The sequence below is a fragment of the Rutilus rutilus genome (genome assembly GCF_951802725.1).
Source record: "Rutilus rutilus genome assembly, chromosome: 8".
Classification (NCBI taxonomy): Eukaryota; Metazoa; Chordata; class Actinopteri; order Cypriniformes; family Leuciscidae; genus Rutilus; species Rutilus rutilus.
In genome coordinates this window covers 43,450,153-43,470,056 of record NC_140222.1, presented here as the reverse complement: position 1 = coordinate 43,470,056, position 19,904 = coordinate 43,450,153, and the positions used below count along the sequence as shown (strand labels likewise).

General features: G+C 38.3%; 1 protein-coding gene across 2 annotated transcripts in view; it reads right to left on the bottom strand.

Annotated features, from left to right (window-relative positions):
• Nucleotides 1-19,904, bottom strand: part of ip6k1 (inositol hexakisphosphate kinase 1) — a 49,550-nt gene that overhangs the window by 8,444 nt on the left and 21,202 nt on the right. For both annotated transcript variants that reach the window (XM_084416579.1, XM_084416578.1), the window contains exons 2-3: nucleotides 14,479-14,872; nucleotides 1,894-2,098 (exon numbers count right to left, since the gene is read on the bottom strand). In XM_084416579.1, coding sequence (XP_084272705.1) covers nucleotides 1,894-2,098; nucleotides 14,479-14,701 — 428 coding nt within the window. In that variant the 5' untranslated portion in view covers nucleotides 14,702-14,872. The remainder of the gene's footprint in view (nucleotides 1-1,893; nucleotides 2,099-14,478; nucleotides 14,873-19,904) is intronic.

Below are 19,904 nucleotides of genomic sequence, written 5' to 3'. Positions count from 1 at the left end.
CACTGTTACCCACAATGCAATGCAAGAGGGACACTTGAGCATGTGACTGCAAACTCTTAGAATTAATATATGTTACATGGGAATGTTTGCTTGGTAAGTTTGTTGATTCACACAGATCTACTTGATAGGAAGAACCGTGTTATTACCACAGAGATCTCGTTTCCAATTTCAATTGTTCAAAATGGTAAATAAGTTCATACTGGAATGAACATTTCTTCATTATGACATCCCTAGTTCATAATTAATGTTAAAATATTTAAATTAAATTACAAAATGTTTAAATGGTATTTGCACTTATTTTCAAATATGTATATTTTTTTTGCAAAATTGACAAAAGAAATATATGACAAAGAAATATCGGCTGAATTTAAAGGATATTAACATGACTATACAATAGTTTTATGTACAGAACAACAGTAACAACAGTCTTAATTTCTTTGCGATAGAGCTTGTATTTTGGTGGAAAACCACAGACACCTTAAAGCTACTCATTTGACAACAGATTCATAAACGATTCTCATTAAAGGTGTGCGTTGTGTTTTCAGCGCGTTTACTGTGAACCGAGATGCTTCAAGATGCATGTATAGAACACTCTAAAACATGTCATGCATCAGACTATATATGTACAGTACCAGTCAAAAGTTTGGAAACATTACTATTTTTAATGTTTTTGAAAGAAGTCTCTTATGCTCATCAAGCCTGCAGTAAAAAAAAATAAAATAAAAAATAAAACAGTAATATTATGAAATATTATTACAATTTAAAATAATGGTTCTCTTTTTTAATATACTTTAAAATGTAATATATTTTTGTGATGCAAAGCTGAATTTTCATCAGCAAGTACTCCAGTCTTTGGTGTCTTATGATCCTTCAGAAATCATTCTAATATGATGATTTGATACTCAGTTATTATCAATGATGGAAACAGTTGTGCTGTTTAATATATTTTTTTGGAATACTTTTTTCAGGATTCATTGATGAGTAAAACCTTAACAGCATTTATTCATAAAAACAGCATTTATTCAAAATAAAAACATTTCTAACAATATAAGTCGTTACCATCACCTTTTATCAATTTAATGCATCCTTGTTGAATTAAAGTACTAATTTCTTAAAAAAAAAATAGTTATTGTTCCCAAACTTTTGAACGGTAGTGTATATTGTTACAAAAGATTTCTATTCTAAATAAATACAGTTCTTTTAAACTTTTTATTCATCAAATAATCCTGAAAAAAGTATCTCGGGTTATAAAAAAAATATTAAGCAGCACAACTGTTTCCAACATTGATCATAAATCAGCATATTAGAATGATTTCTGAAGGATCATAAGACACCAAAGACTGGAGTACTTGCTGATGAAAATTCAGCTTTGCATCACAAAAATAAATTACATTTTAAAGTATATTAAAAAAGAGAACCATTATTTTAATTTGTAATAATATTTCATAATATTACTGTTTTTTTTTTTTTTTTTTTTTTTTTTTACTGCAGGCTTGATGAGCATAAGAGACTTCTTGCAAAAACATTAAAAATAGTAATGTTTCCAAACTTTTGACTGGTACTGTATATTATTACATCTGAGCCTTTGTGCTTTGATGATCACATTCACGCATCCATGCATGGTTAGAATTTTTTCAAAGTTATCAGCCAATTGGCAAGTCTCACATTTGGCTCTTGGCGAGTGTTACCTGGATGATCCACACACACATAAAAGCTTCTGTTGGAAGCTACCGTATACATACATTCATTAAATATATATTAAATGTACTTGAAAACCGACACAGATTCCTGAAATTTCAAATGTCTCAGGTTGGAAAATACAGAAACCTGTGTATATATGTAACATCTCCTCCATGAAGCTGTGTTTGTGTGTGGTGTTGTATGTTTGTGTACCTGTCGGTGCCGTCGCTGTCGTGCGCGGGCCGGTCCTCTTTAATCTCGCTGCTGGAGCGGTGGAGGCTCCGGCGAGAGTGTTTCCGGCGAGGCTGATCTCTCTCCGACAGCTCCTCGTGATCCAGACCCTCGCTCTCTTCATACGGGTACGCCACCAGATTAATGTAGCCGTCCGAGTCGCCCTCGAAACACACCAGCACCACACCTGGACAACACAACACTCACAGGTCAACCACTGACAGCTGGCGTGTGCTAGGAATACAATCAAGAAGAAATCACACATCCGCTAATGTAATGAAGAAGCTCAAAGGAGTGTGGGTTAGTGTGGTATGATGAATAAAGGACCTGAGATTGATGTACAGAACGAGTCTGAATAATCCCAGCATGCCTCAGTCGTGAAGCTCATCTTTAGCTCTGTGATCGTCCTCAGTGATGTCAGAGACTGAGACGAGGAGCTCATTCAGGAGGAACTGTTTAACAGCTTGTTTAGCAGAAGACCTGCTGCTCTAGTGTCATGCTCTCCTGTGTCTGCTGATATAAGATCCACAGACTCCAGCCTTTCATATTTTGCATAATTAGGTCATTATCTGGCTGCTTCCAAAGATGTTTTGTTCAGGCAGAAGCAATTGATCTGTGACAGTGATACAGTGCAGTCAGACAAGACAAATCACATTGTGTTTCTACGAAACCCCCGTAAGACACGTGTGAGGCTGCTACTGTGCCATCTGCGATGAGATAAAAAGACTGGCTACTTTAAATCAACACACACACAGTACGCATCTTTATATTCCATTGTCTTCCCAACACACGACACAGGCTAGGGCTGCGGAGCTCAGTGTCGCCTCAGTGTCATCAAGTCACCTTTATTTCTAAAACGCTTTATACAGTACATACTGTTTCAAAGCAGATTTACAGGGATAAACTGTAAAATAATGATTCAGTGATGCAAACTGAGTTCAACTGCTGTAAATCAGCTCTAAAGACCGTAGTAAACGATCATTATTAAAGCATTATAATGTGTTTCTTTGCTCTTCATCTGTTCTTCAAACTACTTGCTTGTAGGAAGATTGCACTTTTTCTCTAATTTTCATATTTTTATTTTGGTACCTTAAAGTACATATGATTTTTACATATTTTGTGTTCATTTAGTCGAAAGCATCAATGGTCACTAAGTGGGGGGGTTTGAGTTAATAAACTTAAGTGATTTAAGGCAATCGGTTTCCTCAAACGGTTTGAGTTGAACTAACTCATCAGGTTTTACAATGTAGTTTTGACAATAGAATTTGCTTTTAATAAAAGCATTAGCAATACATAAATAAATAAATAAAACACAGTGCTTCATTATGCAGTAAAGTTGAACTGTTTGGCTGAAGTTAAGAGTGTGTTTAGTTGGCTGTGTGTTAGTAAACTGTCTTGAGAACAGTGACCTGAGTCTGGAGAAATGTGTCAAATCGAATTAGAAAAAGGTTTTTTTTTTAATAAATGAAAACATAAAAAATACATTCGCTAGTTTTACAAATACAAAAAAATATGACATTTTAAAAGATGAATTAAATTGTTAATATTTTATGCCTTTTTGATCACCACCATTTTTGATAATAAATTTGTATTAAATCATAAATCCAGAAGAATTAAAGCAGACAACACCGAATTTTTGAATTCATAGGACCCTGTTATTGTAAAACTTTAAATAAATGATTAAATTGTTAAAAAAGTGTTATGAATTTATTAGACAAGCTTTTTGATTAATACAATTTAATTAAACCATTCAAGTGCAATCCAGAAAAAAAAAAAAACAGGAAACATGGAATTTGGGGGAAAATAAACCTGATTTCACAGGGTTTCACTAATTATAGTTGTAAGAAAAGGTTATATTTTGAAATGACCTGGATTTCAGCATTGATGGTCACAATTATAGACAAACACAAATCTGACTAAACAAACAACACACACACACATGCATTTGCACTTTGCTTGGAAGACAAATGGTTAATAGTGAAATGAGTGGAAAACATGTTGCCTTCTGTAAATCTATTTGTTTGCCAGCTAAAGAGGTGGTTTGATTTTGTCAGCCCTAAAACTTCAGCAAAACTACCCTGCGCCAGTGTAATTTATAACACTCATCCCACTCTGGTGTGTTGACATTTGAAAACAATGCCATGTGATTCATAAGGACAGGCCTATTTATAACCCCTGCTGTGACTCTATGAGGGAAATAACAAGCCTCAATGTTTCTCTAGCATGGCCTGGAATAGTCAGTGGATGGTACAGATGTATGGCATGCATTTAGCCCATCGCAGGGTTCATGTGGAAGGTATGCTGTGAATCTAGAATGTGAGATGTTTTGGTGATGGGGAACACAGGACAGATGATAAAAGATGTGACAGTCAGGAGTGTATTCATGTGCTGGCAGGAGTATTAAAACTTGACTAAGGCACTTTCATTGCTTTGTTTTGGGGAATCTGCACTTCTTTGGCTTTTTCCACTCTATTTAGTTACAGTGAGGAAAATAAGTATTTGAACACCCTGCTATTTTGCAAGTTCTCCCACTTAGAAATCATGGAGGGGTCTGAAATTGTCATCGTAGGTGCATGTCCACTGTGAGAGACATAATCAAAAAAAAAAAATCCAGAAATCACAATGTATGATTTTTTAACTATTTATTTGTATGATACAGCTGCAAATAAGTATTTGAACACCTGAGAAAATCAATGTTAATATTTGGTACAGTAGCCTTTGTTTGCAATTACAGAGGTCAAACGTTTCCTGTAGTTTTTCACCAGGTTTGCACACACTACAGGAGGGATTTTGGCCCACTCCTCCACACAGATCTTCTCTAGATCAGTCAGGTTTCTGGGCTGTCGCTGAGAAACACGGAGTTTGAGCTCCCTCCAAAGATTCTCTATTGGGTTTAGGTCTGGAGACTGGCTAGGCCACGCCAGAACCTTGATATGCTTCTTACAGAGCCACTCCTTGGTTATCCTGGCTGTGTGCTTCGGGTCATTATCATGTTGGAAGACCCAGCCTCGACCCATCTTCAATGCTCTAACTGAGGGAAGGAGGTTGTTCCCCAAAATCTCGCAATACATGGCCCCGGTCATCCTCTCCTTAATACAGTGCAGTCGCCCTGTCCCATGTGCAGAAAAACACCCCCAAAGCATGATGCTACCACCCCCATGCTTCACAGTAGGGATGGTGTTCTTGGGATGGTACTCATCATTCTTCTTCCTCCAAACACGTTTAGTGGAATTATGACCAAAAAGTTCTATTTTGGTCTCATCTGACCACATGACTTTCTCCCATGACTCCTCTGGATCATCCAAATGGTCATTGGCAAACTTAAGACGGGCCTTGACATGTGCTGGTTTAAGCAGGGGAACCTTCCGTGCCATGCATGATTTCAAACCATGACGTCTTAGTGTATTACCAACAGTAACCTTGGAAACGGTGGTCCCAGCTCTTTTCAGGTCATTGACCAGCTCCTCCCGTGTAGTTCTGGGCTGATTTCTCACCTTTCTTAGGATCATTGAGACCCCACGAGGTGAGATCTTGCATGGAGCCCCAGTCCGAGGGAGATTGACAGTCATGTTTAGCTTCTTCCATTTTCTAATGATTGCTCCAACAGTGGACCTTTTTTCACCAAGCTGCTTGGCAATTTCCCGTAGCCCTTTCCAGCCTTGTGGAGGTGTACAATTTTGTCTCTAGTGTCTTTGGACAGCTCTTTGGTCTTGGCCATGTTAGTAGTTGGATTCTTACTGACTGTATGGGGTGGACAGGTGTCTTTATGCAGCTAACAAACAACCTCAAACAGGTGCATCTAATTTAGGATAATAAATGGAGTGGAGGTGGACATTTTAAAGGCAGACTAACAGGTCTTTGAGGGTCAGAATTCTAGCTGATAGACAGGTGTTCAAATACTTATTTGCAGCTGTATCATACAAATAAATAGTTAAAAAATCATACATTGTGATTTCTGGATTTTTTTTTTTAGATTATGTCTCTCACAGTGGACATGCACCTACGATGACAATTTCAGACCCCTCCATGATTTCTAAGTGGGAGAACTTGCAAAATAGCAGGGTGTTCAAATACTTATTTTCCTCACTGTAAGTATACATTACATTACGTGTAGAGATGCACCGATTGATCGGCTGGTGACCGGAATTGGCCGATTTTCACGTGATCGGCCATGACCGGCGACCGGCCGGTCAGTCTGACATATGCCGATTTTATGCCGGTCAAATGCACTTGCACTCGGGCGCCGCATGATTAACCTTTTGAGCGGTACGGTCTCATATATGGGATTTTATTTCTGTGCCCCGAGAGTACGGTGCTACATTTAGAATGATCAGTGACGTCGCATAACTGCCAGATTCAAACTGTGCTTTCGCGCGTTGGCTGGCGCTGAGCCAGAGTCGGACGCGTTCAGCGCTGTCATATATCACAACTACCGTTAAGCAGTGTTTTCAACCTCATAATGTTTATTTTAAGTTTCAGATATTTAAATACACATAAGCATGATTAAAACAATACATTTGGAGTTTGTAAAATACACACTGATGTCTGTGGAAGCAGCAATAACAATCTATTCAAATATAATTAGCCGACATGTGTTATTCATATCAGACAAACATAGTGGAAGTAACTATAAAGTTTACTCTATTCTTCTCAGTTCACCGGCCACTTTCTTGCATTTATTTCGGGAGAAACTGATGAATTCACGTGCTGTAAATCCGACTGACAGGACAACATTGCGGCGCCCATCTCATGTTATAGATCAAGATTATTTATAAAGGTTTTTAAACGACCAAGCACACTCACTTACATGTATTAGAGGATCGGAATATCAGATATATCAGAAGCAAGTTTGTGAATATTTTGAATAAAAAAGGAAAAGCGAAATAAAAGCGACACATCTGTCATACAGTATTATTGTGGCTGCGGTGTATCGCGTGACGCGTCGCCATGGAAACATTAAAGGGAACGTTCGCCTTGAAAAAACTCACTCTGGGAGTGGGGGTGTCAATTAGAATATTTTAAACTTACGTGTGAAAGGGTTAAAGAAAAGATCGAAAATAAATATTTGTGTGTGCTGTAAAGTGGTTAGAAAAAAATAAAATCGGAATCGGCTAAAATCGGTATCGGCAGGTCAAACTCAATGAAAAATCGGAAATCGGAATCGGCCTAGAAAATTGTAATCGGTGCATCTCTAATTACGTGAACGCGTTCATCTCTTCCTCTTTAATACTAGTTACAGAATAAACATGAACATCTGAAGGTGTGTTGAAAGATACAGTACAACTTACTGAAACATATTATATTATATATTATATGTCCAAAAGGCGTGAGTTAAATAATAACAACAATAACAATGTGCGTGTCAGTGTCTGTTTTGGGTGGATTTGTCATGTTTTAGTTCAGTTTCCTTTGTTTCAGTTTTGTTTCCATGGTTTCTCTTTGATTTGATGATCATGTGCACCTGTCATTCATTTAGTTGATTCGTTTGAGTTGTGTTTATTAAACTCTGTCTAAGTTCAGTCCATTGTCCATTCCCCAATACAGTTACCCAAACATGATAACACATACACCTCCAGTGATTCAATCCAAGCGATACAATCCACTTGTATGATGAACCGAGTAAATATGTCAGTGCCAAATGTTCAATAAACAAACACATATTGTCACAGTTATGTTCAGTTTGTCTTAGTTATCATGGACTTTTAGTTAGTTTTCATTCACATCATATGTGTTCCTTTGTTTGATTTTCCCGCCACTGCTTTGTTTCTACGGTTACTGTTATTAGTTGATTCTGTTCAGGTGCATGTCATTAATTATCTTGTTTGAGTCACTACTTAATCCATCATGGTACGGCGTTGCCATATGGCAACAATTATTTTTTACTAATTTCCTTGTTATTCAGAAAAAATACAATATATTGCACTATTGAAATTAAAAGGGCAGGCCTTAAGGTAGCCAATGATGTGCTGTTTTTAAGTCACATGACATTTGAATGTCCCTCCAGAACTCTCCTTCCCCTCTATCACCCTCACACTGAAGACACCGTTGAGGTGCTCCAGAAATTGCTCTATTAACCTCATTTCTAAACAGCTCTTCTCAAGCGGGATATTTTGCAGCATCTTTGATAAGTAAATTAGATTTTTTTAATCACAAATCAGCTTTGTCTAACATAGCTTTACTGTAAATTGAGAAAATATCCATGTTTCCATATGGCAACGCTGTACCACAGTGGAATTGCAGTAATATATTTCCCTATTGGGATTTTTTGTAGATAGTAGCATCAACAATATGATTGCAGTTATTTATTTATTTGAAGCGTTTATTGTAGTATAGTTGTATTTCTGTATAAATAAATTGATTTCTTCTTTTCAGAAAATGAATACAGCAATATTTAACGGGAAGGGCAACAGGAAGAGTGCAGAGTTGATGAATAGGAATGATAGGAATTAAATGATAGGGATCTACTTATTTTTGGTTTGCATGAGTTCCAAGTGTATAAATCTATCAATTTCTAAAAGAAATGTGCAATTAAACGGAAAAGAAAATCAGAATTTTATAGAAAAACTACTTTTTTGACTATGTAATAAAAACTGATTTGAAAAAATAGTTCATGGTTAAGAACATAATGCATACCATAGAGGGTTAAGTTCTTCCCTCACAGTCCTTCAGTGTTCGGTCTATGTTACATTTAGTGTGTGTTGCCCTGCCTGTCTGAGTATTATCTGTGTTACCCTTATTAAACTTCACATTGGAACTTTATTCTTCATCTTCGTCTAGATTTTTTTAAACCTTGGATGTGGAAATCTGCAGAACTTTCTGCGAATGGCGATTGCACATGAGCCAGTCAAAGAGGATGATGTGATCAGAGAGGACTTCTTAAAGCTGGACGTCTCAAGAGAAGACAGACTGGAACAGAACTCTAGCCAGCCTGGACTCTGGCTTTCCTCTGACATGAAACTGGATGTCATAACATCACACTTCACTGCACCTGCTTTCATCAGAGCAACTCAAATATTATGATATTAAGAAAAAGGAGCTGTCTCTCATGACAGTTCACATCTCGTCTCAGACCGGGTTCTGTACAGCAGACAGACCTCACCATCTGACAGCAGACAGCTGTTACACTGAACAAGTGAGAACAGAGACTGAGAGTCACAGAGCTGTACGTGATACAGGCCACAGGAACATACAGATGACAAAACAGGAAATGAGAAGTCTGACGGTTTAAAGATGCCCTAGTGAAAAATAAAAATACTAAAATGTATTTTAAACGCATTTATTTTATGCTAAGTATACTACAAATACATTTACATATTTATGTACTTGATGTAAATACCCTGCATACTGATATACTTAAAGTCTGCTAAATTGAAACAACTATTTTTGAACAAAATGTACTTTAGTGATCCAGAAATAGTGCTGAAGTTCAACTAAAGTGCAAGATATTTAAAGTGTCACACTCACCAACAATCGGTTTTGCTGAACTTTTGCTAAACATTTTTTAAGTACTTTTTCTAAAGCTGTGCCATTATTTATAAAGATTACTTTATTGTAGCCTATTTGAAGCACACTATAATGATGCCATTCGCACACTTCAAGTTTACTTGGAATGCCACTGCAATGTGTTTTAAAATCACTAAAAGTTTATTATCAGTATAATATTAATGTAATATTAATGTATGTTTACACTCTTAGAGTGTAATTGAATTGCAATTGCAATGTCACCAAAATACATTTGAAGTTTATGCTGAGTGAATTCTGCATTTCAAAACTTAAATACTAGAGTATATTTAAAGTGTACTTGGAATAGTTCCACTTTAGCACAAACAAATATATTAAATACAACTTTAGTTGAACTTCAGCGTTGCTTTTGGACAACTAAAATGCATTTAGTACAAAATTAGTTGTTCCAATTTAACAGACTTTAAGTATAACAATTTATAGGGTGCCACAAATACATTTAGTTATACTAAAGTCAAAGACTATAGAATAACACTCGTATTGTTTGGAATGGGGGAAAATGCATAGAATGTGGCCATAATACGTTTTGTTATAATATCAACTGAAAACAGCATAGACTAAAAGATCTTGGTTCATCAAAATGCAGATCGATTAAAATCCATATTGTCAACCCAGCTCTAGCATCCACAAAGCTGAAATGTTCTAGTGGCTCATAATAGATCTTAAGACTCTGTCTTAACATAATGGCTGGTATGGGGTTAGAATTGTTGCATTATTCCAAATAAATAGATTGAGATTCACAAATAAATATAAAGTGATTAGGGATGCACCGATGTGAAATACGATATGAAATCAGATAAATCCCATCACATAGAGCCTCTTTCACCTAGCTATCATCATGTAGAGACTGTGTCTGTTCCCCGAATTTGGAAATCCAAAAAACGTCCAAACCCATCTAAGGTTAAAATATAATTGATGTTCAACAAATAAAAAACAGCTATAATACAGATGAGCAAATGATAAAGCTTGGGTTGCTGAATATTCGATCCCTTACTCCAAAAGCACTTATTGTTAATGATATGATTACAGACTATAATCTAGATGTGTTGTGTTTGACAGAAACCTGGCTAAAACCAGACGATTACATTACTTTAAATTAGTCCACCCCGCAAGATTACTGTTATAAACATGAACCTCGTCTGAAAGGCAAAGGGGGAGGAGTTGCTGTAATTTATAGTAATATTTTCAAAATCAAGTTTTAAATATACTTCTTTTGAAGTGTTGGTGCTTAATGTAACACTATCTAGTGTAAATGATAAATCACGTTTGAGATTTGTGCTGGCTACTGTATACAGGCCACCAGGGCACCATACAGACTTTATCAAAGAATTTGCTGATTTTCTATCAGAATTAATATTGACTGCAGATAAAGTACTAATTGTTGGTGATTTTAATATACACATCGATAATGAAAAAGATGCATTGGGATTGGCATTTAAAGACATTGTAAACTCTATTGGAGTTAGACAACACGTGTCAGGACCTACTCATTGTCGTAATCATACTCTAGATCTAATATTATCACATGGAATAGAGTTGTTGATGCTGTTGAAATTCTCCAGCTGAGCGATGACATCTCAGATCATTATCTAGTCTCGTGTAAATTACATTTAGCCAAGGCTGCAAACCCGACTCCGTGTTACAAATATGTTAGACCTATCACTTCTGCCACTAAAGATTGCTTTAATAATAATCTTCCTGATCAGTTTCATCATCTCAGCATCCCAGATAGCTTAGAAGAACTCGATATTGCAACAGAAACTTTTAACTCTCTCTTTTCCAGCACTTTAGACACAGTTGCTCCGTTGCACTTAAAGAAGATTAAAGAAAATAGTCCAACGGCGTGGTACAACGAGCACACTCGGGCCCTTAAGAGAGCAGCCAGAAAAATGGAGTGCAACTGGAAGAAAACAAAACTAGAGGTATTTCGCATTTCATGGAGAGAGGGCACGATTGCTTACAGAGAGGCTTTAAAAGCTGCTAGATCTGCTTATTTTTCAACCCTATTAGAAGAAAATAAACATAATCCTAGGTATTTATTTGAAACGGTGGCTAAACTAACGAAATATAAAGCTTTAAGCCCAGAAGTTTCCAAGCAGCACAGCAGTAATGACTTTATGAACTTCTTTACTAACAAGATTGATAATATCAGGGAGAAAATTATAGCTATACAACCGTCTACTACAGTATCGCATCAGGGAATGCATTGTAGTGTCCTTGAGGAAAATTTTTATTCATTTGTTGCAATAGGAGAGGAAGAATTTACTAAACTCGTTAAATCATCTAAATCGACAACATGTATGTTAGACCCTATACCGACTAAGCTACTGAAAGAGATGCTTCCAGAGGTCACAGATCCTCTTCTTAATATCATTAATTCATCTTTGTCATTAGAATACGTACCAAAAACCTTTAAGCTGGCTATGATTAAACCGCTTGTTAAAAAACCGCAACTTGATCCTACAGAATTAGTCAATTACAGGCCGATCTCGAATCTACCTTTTCTGTCAAAGATACTAGAAAAGGCGGTATCTGCACAACTATGTTCCTTTCTTGAAAGAAATTATATCTGCGAGGATTTCCAGTCAGGATTTAGACCATACCATAGTACTGAGACAGCTCTCATTAGAGTCACAAATGATTTGCTCTTATCATCCGATCGTGGTTGTATCTCTCTATTAGTGTTACTCGATCTCAGTGCTGCATTTGACACTATTGACCACAACATTCTTTTAAATAGACTCGAAAACTATGTTGGCATTAGTGGAATTGCATTAGCATGGTTTAAATCATACTTATCCGACCGTTATCAGTTTGTAGCAGTAAATGAAGAGATGTCTTATCGATCACAAGTTCAGTATGGCGTACCACAAGGCACAGTTCTAGGACCGCTGCTGTTCACTCTGTACGCTACCATTAGGAGATATCATTAGGAAACATGGAATTAGCTTTCACTGTTATGCTGATGATACTCAGCTGTATATCTCTTCAAAACCAAACGAAACTTACCAATTCACAAAATTAACGGAATGCATAGCTGATATAAAAAATTGGATGACTAGTAATTTCCTACTTCTAAATTCTGAAAAAAAACTCCCACACGTAATAACCTAGAATACTGTCTAACACTTGATGGCTGCTCTGTCAAGTCCTTGTCGTCAGTTAGGAAGCTGAGTGTGCTCTTTGATACCAACCTTTCATTTGAAAGTCACGTGTCTAGTATCTGTAAAACCGCATTTTTCCATCTTAAAAATATATCTAAATTACGTCATATGCTCTCATTGACAAATACGGAACAATTAGTTCATGCGTTCATGACCTCAAGGCTAGATTATTGTAATGCTCTACTGGGTGGTTGCCCTGCACGCTTAATAAACAAACTACAGCTAGTTCAAAACGCAGCAGCTCGAGTTCTTACCAGAACCAGGAAGTATGACCATATTAGCCCGGTTCTGTCAAAACTGCATTGGCTCCCTATTAAACATCGCATAAATTTTAAAATATTGCTGATTACTTACAAAGCACTAAATGGTTTAGTAATTCCGGCCAGTTGATAATACCTAGAACATCTAAATCGACTGCTGGCGGTAGATCCTTTTCCTATTTAGCACCTAAACTTTGGAACAGTCCTCCTAACATTGTCCGGGAAGCAGACACACTCTGTCAGTTCAAAGCAAGATTAAACACACATCTCTTTGACCTAGCATTCACATAATACATTATAGACTTCTATAATTCAATGTTAGGCTGCATAGATTAGATCAGCCGGAACCGGGAACACTTTCCATAAATCCTGATGTACTCGTCACATCATAAGAAGAATGGCATCTACGCTAATTTTAGTGTCTTTGTTTATCCCGAGGTATTCCCGCAGCCTGCCGGATCCAGGCCGTATCCAGATCTGATGAAGGACCTGCGCCTGGACCCGATGACAACGCAGTGCTGAAGTGCCAACTAGTCTCTCCCTATGGAGGATCCCCTTTACCACTCTACAGATAAAGCGTTGTCGGGAAATTCGTTTTGCGTACCTACCCCGAAGTGATAAAATAAAATAAAATTCTGTATCAAAATTTATAAGGAAAGACCAGTACTTTGTTTACGTTTGGTTTGTAGGGAATTACAAACCTGCGCACATATATACAAACGCACATAACTATAGAACCAATTCTTAATGCGCATGTGAACGCCATCAGCGTTTATCACAGGTTCGTGTTTAAAGTCTGTGTAGAGAGAATGGTGTCGTCTTAGCGGCCCCTAATTTAATAACAAATGATCGTTGCGACGGAAGCGAATCAATCAAAACTAACTTTAGCTGGAAAATAACTTTATTAAAGAACCGCTATAAAGCCAAAACAATCTCTGTTACCTTAAATTATATGTTTATCTCTGTAAAGCTGCTTTGAAACAATCTACATTGTTAAAAGCGCTATATAAATGAAGATGACTTGACTTGACTTGACTTGACGATAACTGATCATTGAAAGCCGAGAACCGATATTTTGACCAATAAATCTAAATCCAGATTTCTTTAAATCATTTTTGAGAGCCTGATTACAAAAACAAAAGTCTCACCATTAAAATTCATGTCCTATCCACACAATTATAATGATGTTCTCATTATAATTTTATGTAGCCTATATGACAGACTTGCACTGCACATGTTGCACTGAACCGTATTTTCCTTTTCAAAGTGATTCTAATCATGTTTCAAGCAGTTCAAAACCATCATGTTGAACAGTGCGCATCTGAAGTGTCTCAGCTCAAGGAAATCATCCAGCATTTATCAGCTTTAATATATCGGCCCAATTTTGACTCGTTATTTAAATTTTGTTAATTTCGGGGGAAAAAAGACAACGTACCTTTAAGCGGAGGTGCTTTGAAGTGCATGAATTTGAAGAATCAACTTTTCACAGTGGAATTTAGCATGTTGTGCTTCAGTGTGCTATTTAAACAGTTACTGTGTCACAGTTTCAGCTCACTAAAACCAACAATAAAAAAAATACTCAATCTAAGAAGAGTGCATTGCGCACAAATCCTCCATCTTACCTTTGTACTCCGGGGTGAACTCCTTCATCTCCGGTGGCAGGGACTCATAAAACCGCTGTTCACGGGCGATGAGTGGCTTGCAGACGGTGTGGTCATCATAACGCATCATGCTGGTGTGGCCGCCCACCTGGTGTATGAAGGGCTCCAGGGGAACCCCGTCGCGGCTGCCCGGCCCCTGGCTAGCGCTGTGCTTGCCCGCCTCCATCGTGTGCGGGACACACATGGCGTTTGAGCTGGGGGCATGGGCTCGGGCGCGCAGGCCTGGCGAGCGGGGGGTGCAAGGGGGCGGCTGAGAGCGCAGGCTGCCGCCGGGAGGGGGAGGAGCCAGCCCGCTGACACACCTGCCGACAGATCCCGCCTCAGGAGCGCTCGGAGCAGTCCTCCACACGGCCTTCTGGGGGACAGGAAGAGGAAGAACAAAATGAACACTGTGCCAAACATACTGGTGGAATCAAACATGGTGAACGGAACTTGCTTGATGTGCGAGATCAGACCTCATTGGTTCCTGAGCAAGATAAATGTGCTCGCGTGAACACCTTCTGTTTAGCGGTCGACTGATATAGAGTTATTTGATGGCCAGTATATAAAGCCAATATGATATATATGATATCACACTATTTAATTTAAATGTAGCAATAACACATCCATAACAATCGTTGAAATTAAATTTATATTTATTTTACATTATATTTACAAAATTAGAAATAAGTCATTTAAAAACTAAATTATATGAAAAAAAACTGATTGAACTTAAAACAATTCTGTAAAATAAAGAGATTCATACTTTAGATGACAACTTCTTGATTCTGTAATCCTACTATAGTAGGGCTGTGCCATATATCAAAATAAAAAAGATGTTGCGAATAAGTTAACAAGTTAAAAAAAATTGGCCGATATATCAGTCTTGCCAATATATCGATCGATCACTACTTCTTATCTTATCTAATCTTTTAGAAGACAGGGAACTGCATACATTGTTTGAATATGAATCAAACCGCACACCAGTCAACCAGCTAAAAAGAAAACAACCGAGGTTAAAACCTTCCATTACTGCACCTTGAGAGCGTTTCCCAGCATGCCGTGTAACCCTACAAACACAGCTGGCATCTGCCTTTATTACATTAGCCTGAGTCCCATCAGCGCATAGACAAACACAGAGCGGCATCCATCTCCGACAATGTGTCCAATCTAATCCTCAACAACCCAACATGCCGCAGCACACGCGTTCAGCTCTCATTACAACAACAGACACATGAATGCTTCACATGCCCGTTTGAAAATGTCTTTGAAGTCTTGATGGAAAGAGTCTGATGTCTCAGGAAGGCTGAGCTGCCATTGACTGCTTCATTCCCGAATGCCTTCTGAACAAAGTCAAGTTAAACGATCCTCAACTGAAGGATTGACCCAGCAGAACACAAAGATGCATCCAGGCATTAGCGATAATACCTTGCTGGACATATTTGAGTGTGAATTCCCAGTATCATTTTGGAAGTGGAGGACAATTTTCTTGCACCTTCTAGAGACGTTCAATATGACATAAACGGACTTCACCGCTGGCAAAATGGCTTTCAATAAAACCTGGCTTTCTATCAGGGCCGGAGTGGGGCCACTTTTCAGCCCGGGAGTTTCAGGCCCAAGACCGGCCCACTTTTTCCATGGTGGAATTCCAAATTAGCACTTTTTCCAAATTGGATAAATGAAGCAACAGTTCAGCTCTTACTATTGTGTAGTTTGTATTAAAGGGATACTCCACTTTAAAATGAAAATTCTGTCATCCTATACTCACCCTCATGTTGTTTCAAACCTGTATGAATTTCTTTAAATTAAAAAAATATATACTATGGAAGTCAATGAGACCAGAAACTGTCTGGTTACGGATATTCTTCTAAATATCTTCCTTTCTGTTCAGCAGAAGAAAGAAATTCATACAGGTTTGAAACAACATGAGGGTGAGTATATGATGACAGAATTTTCATTTTAAAGTGGAGTATCCCTTTAATACCATGGTTCAACAAATAATGTAAAGGTTAAATAATAATTCACTTAGACTTTATATATTTCACACAATTCTGACTTTATATCTTGGAATTCTGACTTTATAACACGCAATTGTGACTTTTTTTCACGCAATTGCGACTTTAATTCACGCAATTCTGACTTTATAACACGCAATTGTGACTTTATTTCACGCAATTGCGACTTTAATTCATGCAATTCTGACTTTATATCTCACAATTCTGAGAAATAAAGTCATGTAAAGAGATGTAAACTCGCAATGTGAGATAAAAAGTCGCAATTATCTTTTAAAATGTTTTATTTTGTGGCGGAAACAAGCTTCCATACCTCCTGGCCTCTTCCTCCCATCCATCCTCCCTGACGCGTACCGTTACGGTACCGGCCCAGCTATCGGTAGGAGCCTACTCCTGAGAAAACGTTTTGGAAAAGACGGGCTATGGACCCAACCAACTCTACAGGAGGGGAGGGGAGAACTCCCTCACATGGTACAACCCATTCAGAGGCTGCGCGCTGCGGCTGCGGTGTCAGAATGCGGAACGTGTGTAGCCTAATGTAACTAACGTGACAAATGTGAAAAAAAAAGAGAAATCCTCCACCGGCCCAAAAGTGAAGCGGCCCACCGGGAATTCTCCCGATTCTCCACCCCGGGCCTGCTTCCTATGTTGTAGAAAAGAGAGAGAAAAACCTGACTAGAGAAGGTTGCTGTCTTCCCTTTTCCAAATAGGTAGGAAAACTTCAACACCCATAATGCCCTGGCCATGTTGCCGTCCAAGGCCATTCCCACCAGCACTCACTAGAGTCAAACACCACCTTGCTTTAGTAGGAAGTTTACTTCTTAGCAAACTTTTTGTATTGTTTCCAGGTGCAAGGATTCAAAGAGTAAACGTTTAGCAGGAGTGAGTTACTTTCAGTCTCCAGTGAAGGATCCATCAACCCAAAGCTTCACAGTCGTTACAGTCTCTTAGCAAGTTCAACCTTTGATTCGGTAACATTAGGCAGCTGTTTGATGATTGCATTAGCTTACATGTGCATTAGCAATGCTTCTATCACTTGTTTCTGCTTCCTCTCCTGTGTTTTGATCAGGAGATTCTGTATGTGTAATAGCTCCCCTTCCCATATAACAGTGAAAACATGGAAAAACATGGATGGCGGGAAAGAGTTAAAAGAACCAGAGAACAGAGAACAAGTTAAAGAACAAGAGTGGAAGTTCATAAATCAATGCTGCTGAGTGATACTAGTATTGATCAATATTGATAATTAAGAAAAATGATTTGTTTGATAATTAAATAACAACAATTCCAACAGGAAACCTAAAGCATGCTCAAAACAACAGTATTATCATAAAACAGAGACTCCAGGAATAGAGTTGTTTCTTGCTGGCCTACTAATAAGCTGCTAATTGGAAATGCTAGTACTCATTACTGACTGAAGCCATGCAAGAAAAGTAGAACAATTCTGTCCGACGCCTCAGGCATCTCAACAGGACACAAGGGAGACGACCCCATTCATAATACCTTTGTCTGGCTGCCACACAACTACAAACCTGATCTGTCAGTGAAACACGTATCATCTTGAGCCATGTGCTGTTTCAATCTGACTTTTCTCACATAAACTAGGCTAATGCATCTGCTAGCCAGATTCATGATCAAAACATGCAGTGTAAAAAAACATGCAGTGTAAAGCTTTGGGTTGATGATGTCCATATCTTGTGCTTAGACATATGTAGGCTACATCTCCTCCTGGCGAGTCTCCTCATAAACACAGCTGTTTATGTCTTACAGGGGGACTTCACCGCTGGTAAAGTGGGCTTTCATTAAAACTTGGCTCCCTATGCAGTAGAAAAACGCACCTCCTAGAGAAAACAGAGGAATAAAGCTGTTGTCTTCCCACTCGCCAAATAGGTAGGAAAACTTCAACACCCATAATGCACTGGGCATGTGGCCGTCCAAGGCCAGTCTAGATACACTTACCAAACACCCTGGTAAAGAGTCTGACGTTGGAAAACACTGCGTCAGGATTGCGACGCGATCGGATCCCGGAAGTCCTATAGCTTTAGCCCAGCAGCATGTTACACATGTGTTAAGTGTTTTATTTCTCAACTGATTGGGCCCTATCACACACCCGGTGCAATGCGGCACCAGGCGCGACGCAAGTGTTTTCTGCTAGTTTCAGCCCGACGCAGTTATCATTTTCACGTCTTACGCCACGTTGTTTAAATAGCAAATGCATTTGCGCTAATCTGTGCCCCCATGGGCTGCTGGTCTGAAAACGAGTGTGTTCTGGCGCATTGCTGGACCGTTGCTATAATGAGTAACTGATATGGACCGTTGACCAACTGAAACCTGCTCTAAAGTTAAAGGAGAACTCCGGTCAATTTTAACATTGAGCTCATTTTTTTGTACATTTGTAGTGCTGTCAGTACAGAGAACAACGACAAAAATCGGTGTTGCCTACACCGTGTTATCCTCTTTTTAAAATTTGCACCCTGTTGACTTCAATGGGGCAAGTTTTAAACCTGCTTTTAGCCTCTTAACATCCTTGATGTGTCATTACAAGTGCACAGGTCATGTGAGTGATTCCTTCGGAGTGAACGCGGGTGAATCTGACTGCAGTAGATGTGAAAGATATGAATAAAAATGATGTTTATTCAGCCAGCGCACATGTCGAGTTCACGCGCATAGGTTTAGTACCTATGATCACACGCGTGAACTCGACAATCGACTACTGTGGACTTCGACCGAAAACAGGATGTAAATACAGGTATGTGGCTGAATAAACATAATTTTTTATATATTTCTTTCACATCTACTGCAGTCAGATTCACCCGCGTTCACTCCGAAGGAATCACTCACATGACCTGTGCACTTGTAATGACACATCAAGGATGTTAAGAGACTAAAAGCAGGTTTAAAGCTTGCCCCATTGAAGTCAACAGGGTGCAAATTTTAAAACGAGGATAACACGTTGTATGCAGCACCGATTTTTGTCGTTGTTCTCTGTACTGACAGCACTCCAAATGTACAAAAAAATTAGCTCAATGTTAAAATTGACCGGAGTTCTCCTTTAATGGCGCAATATTTTTTATGTTATTTAAACATTAATCTTTATCATAAAATATGCATAAACAACAAAACGACAGGACTGGGACTGTGGCGACTGTGGCATATAAGCATAATAAAATCAGCAACATAAAATATCCCAGACTCTCGGCCCACCTTGCTTCATACCACAGTAATGTTCATAAAACTTTAATACATAAGCTCATCCATGAACATGATTTCTGCCAGAGTCCCGTCAGATTGCTTTCCATCAGCTGTGGAGGCGAAGACAACAATCCCATGATCCTACACTCATTCACAGCCTCAAGCTACGCCTTTGTTCTTGTTTTGAATAAGAGACCTCTAGCGGCA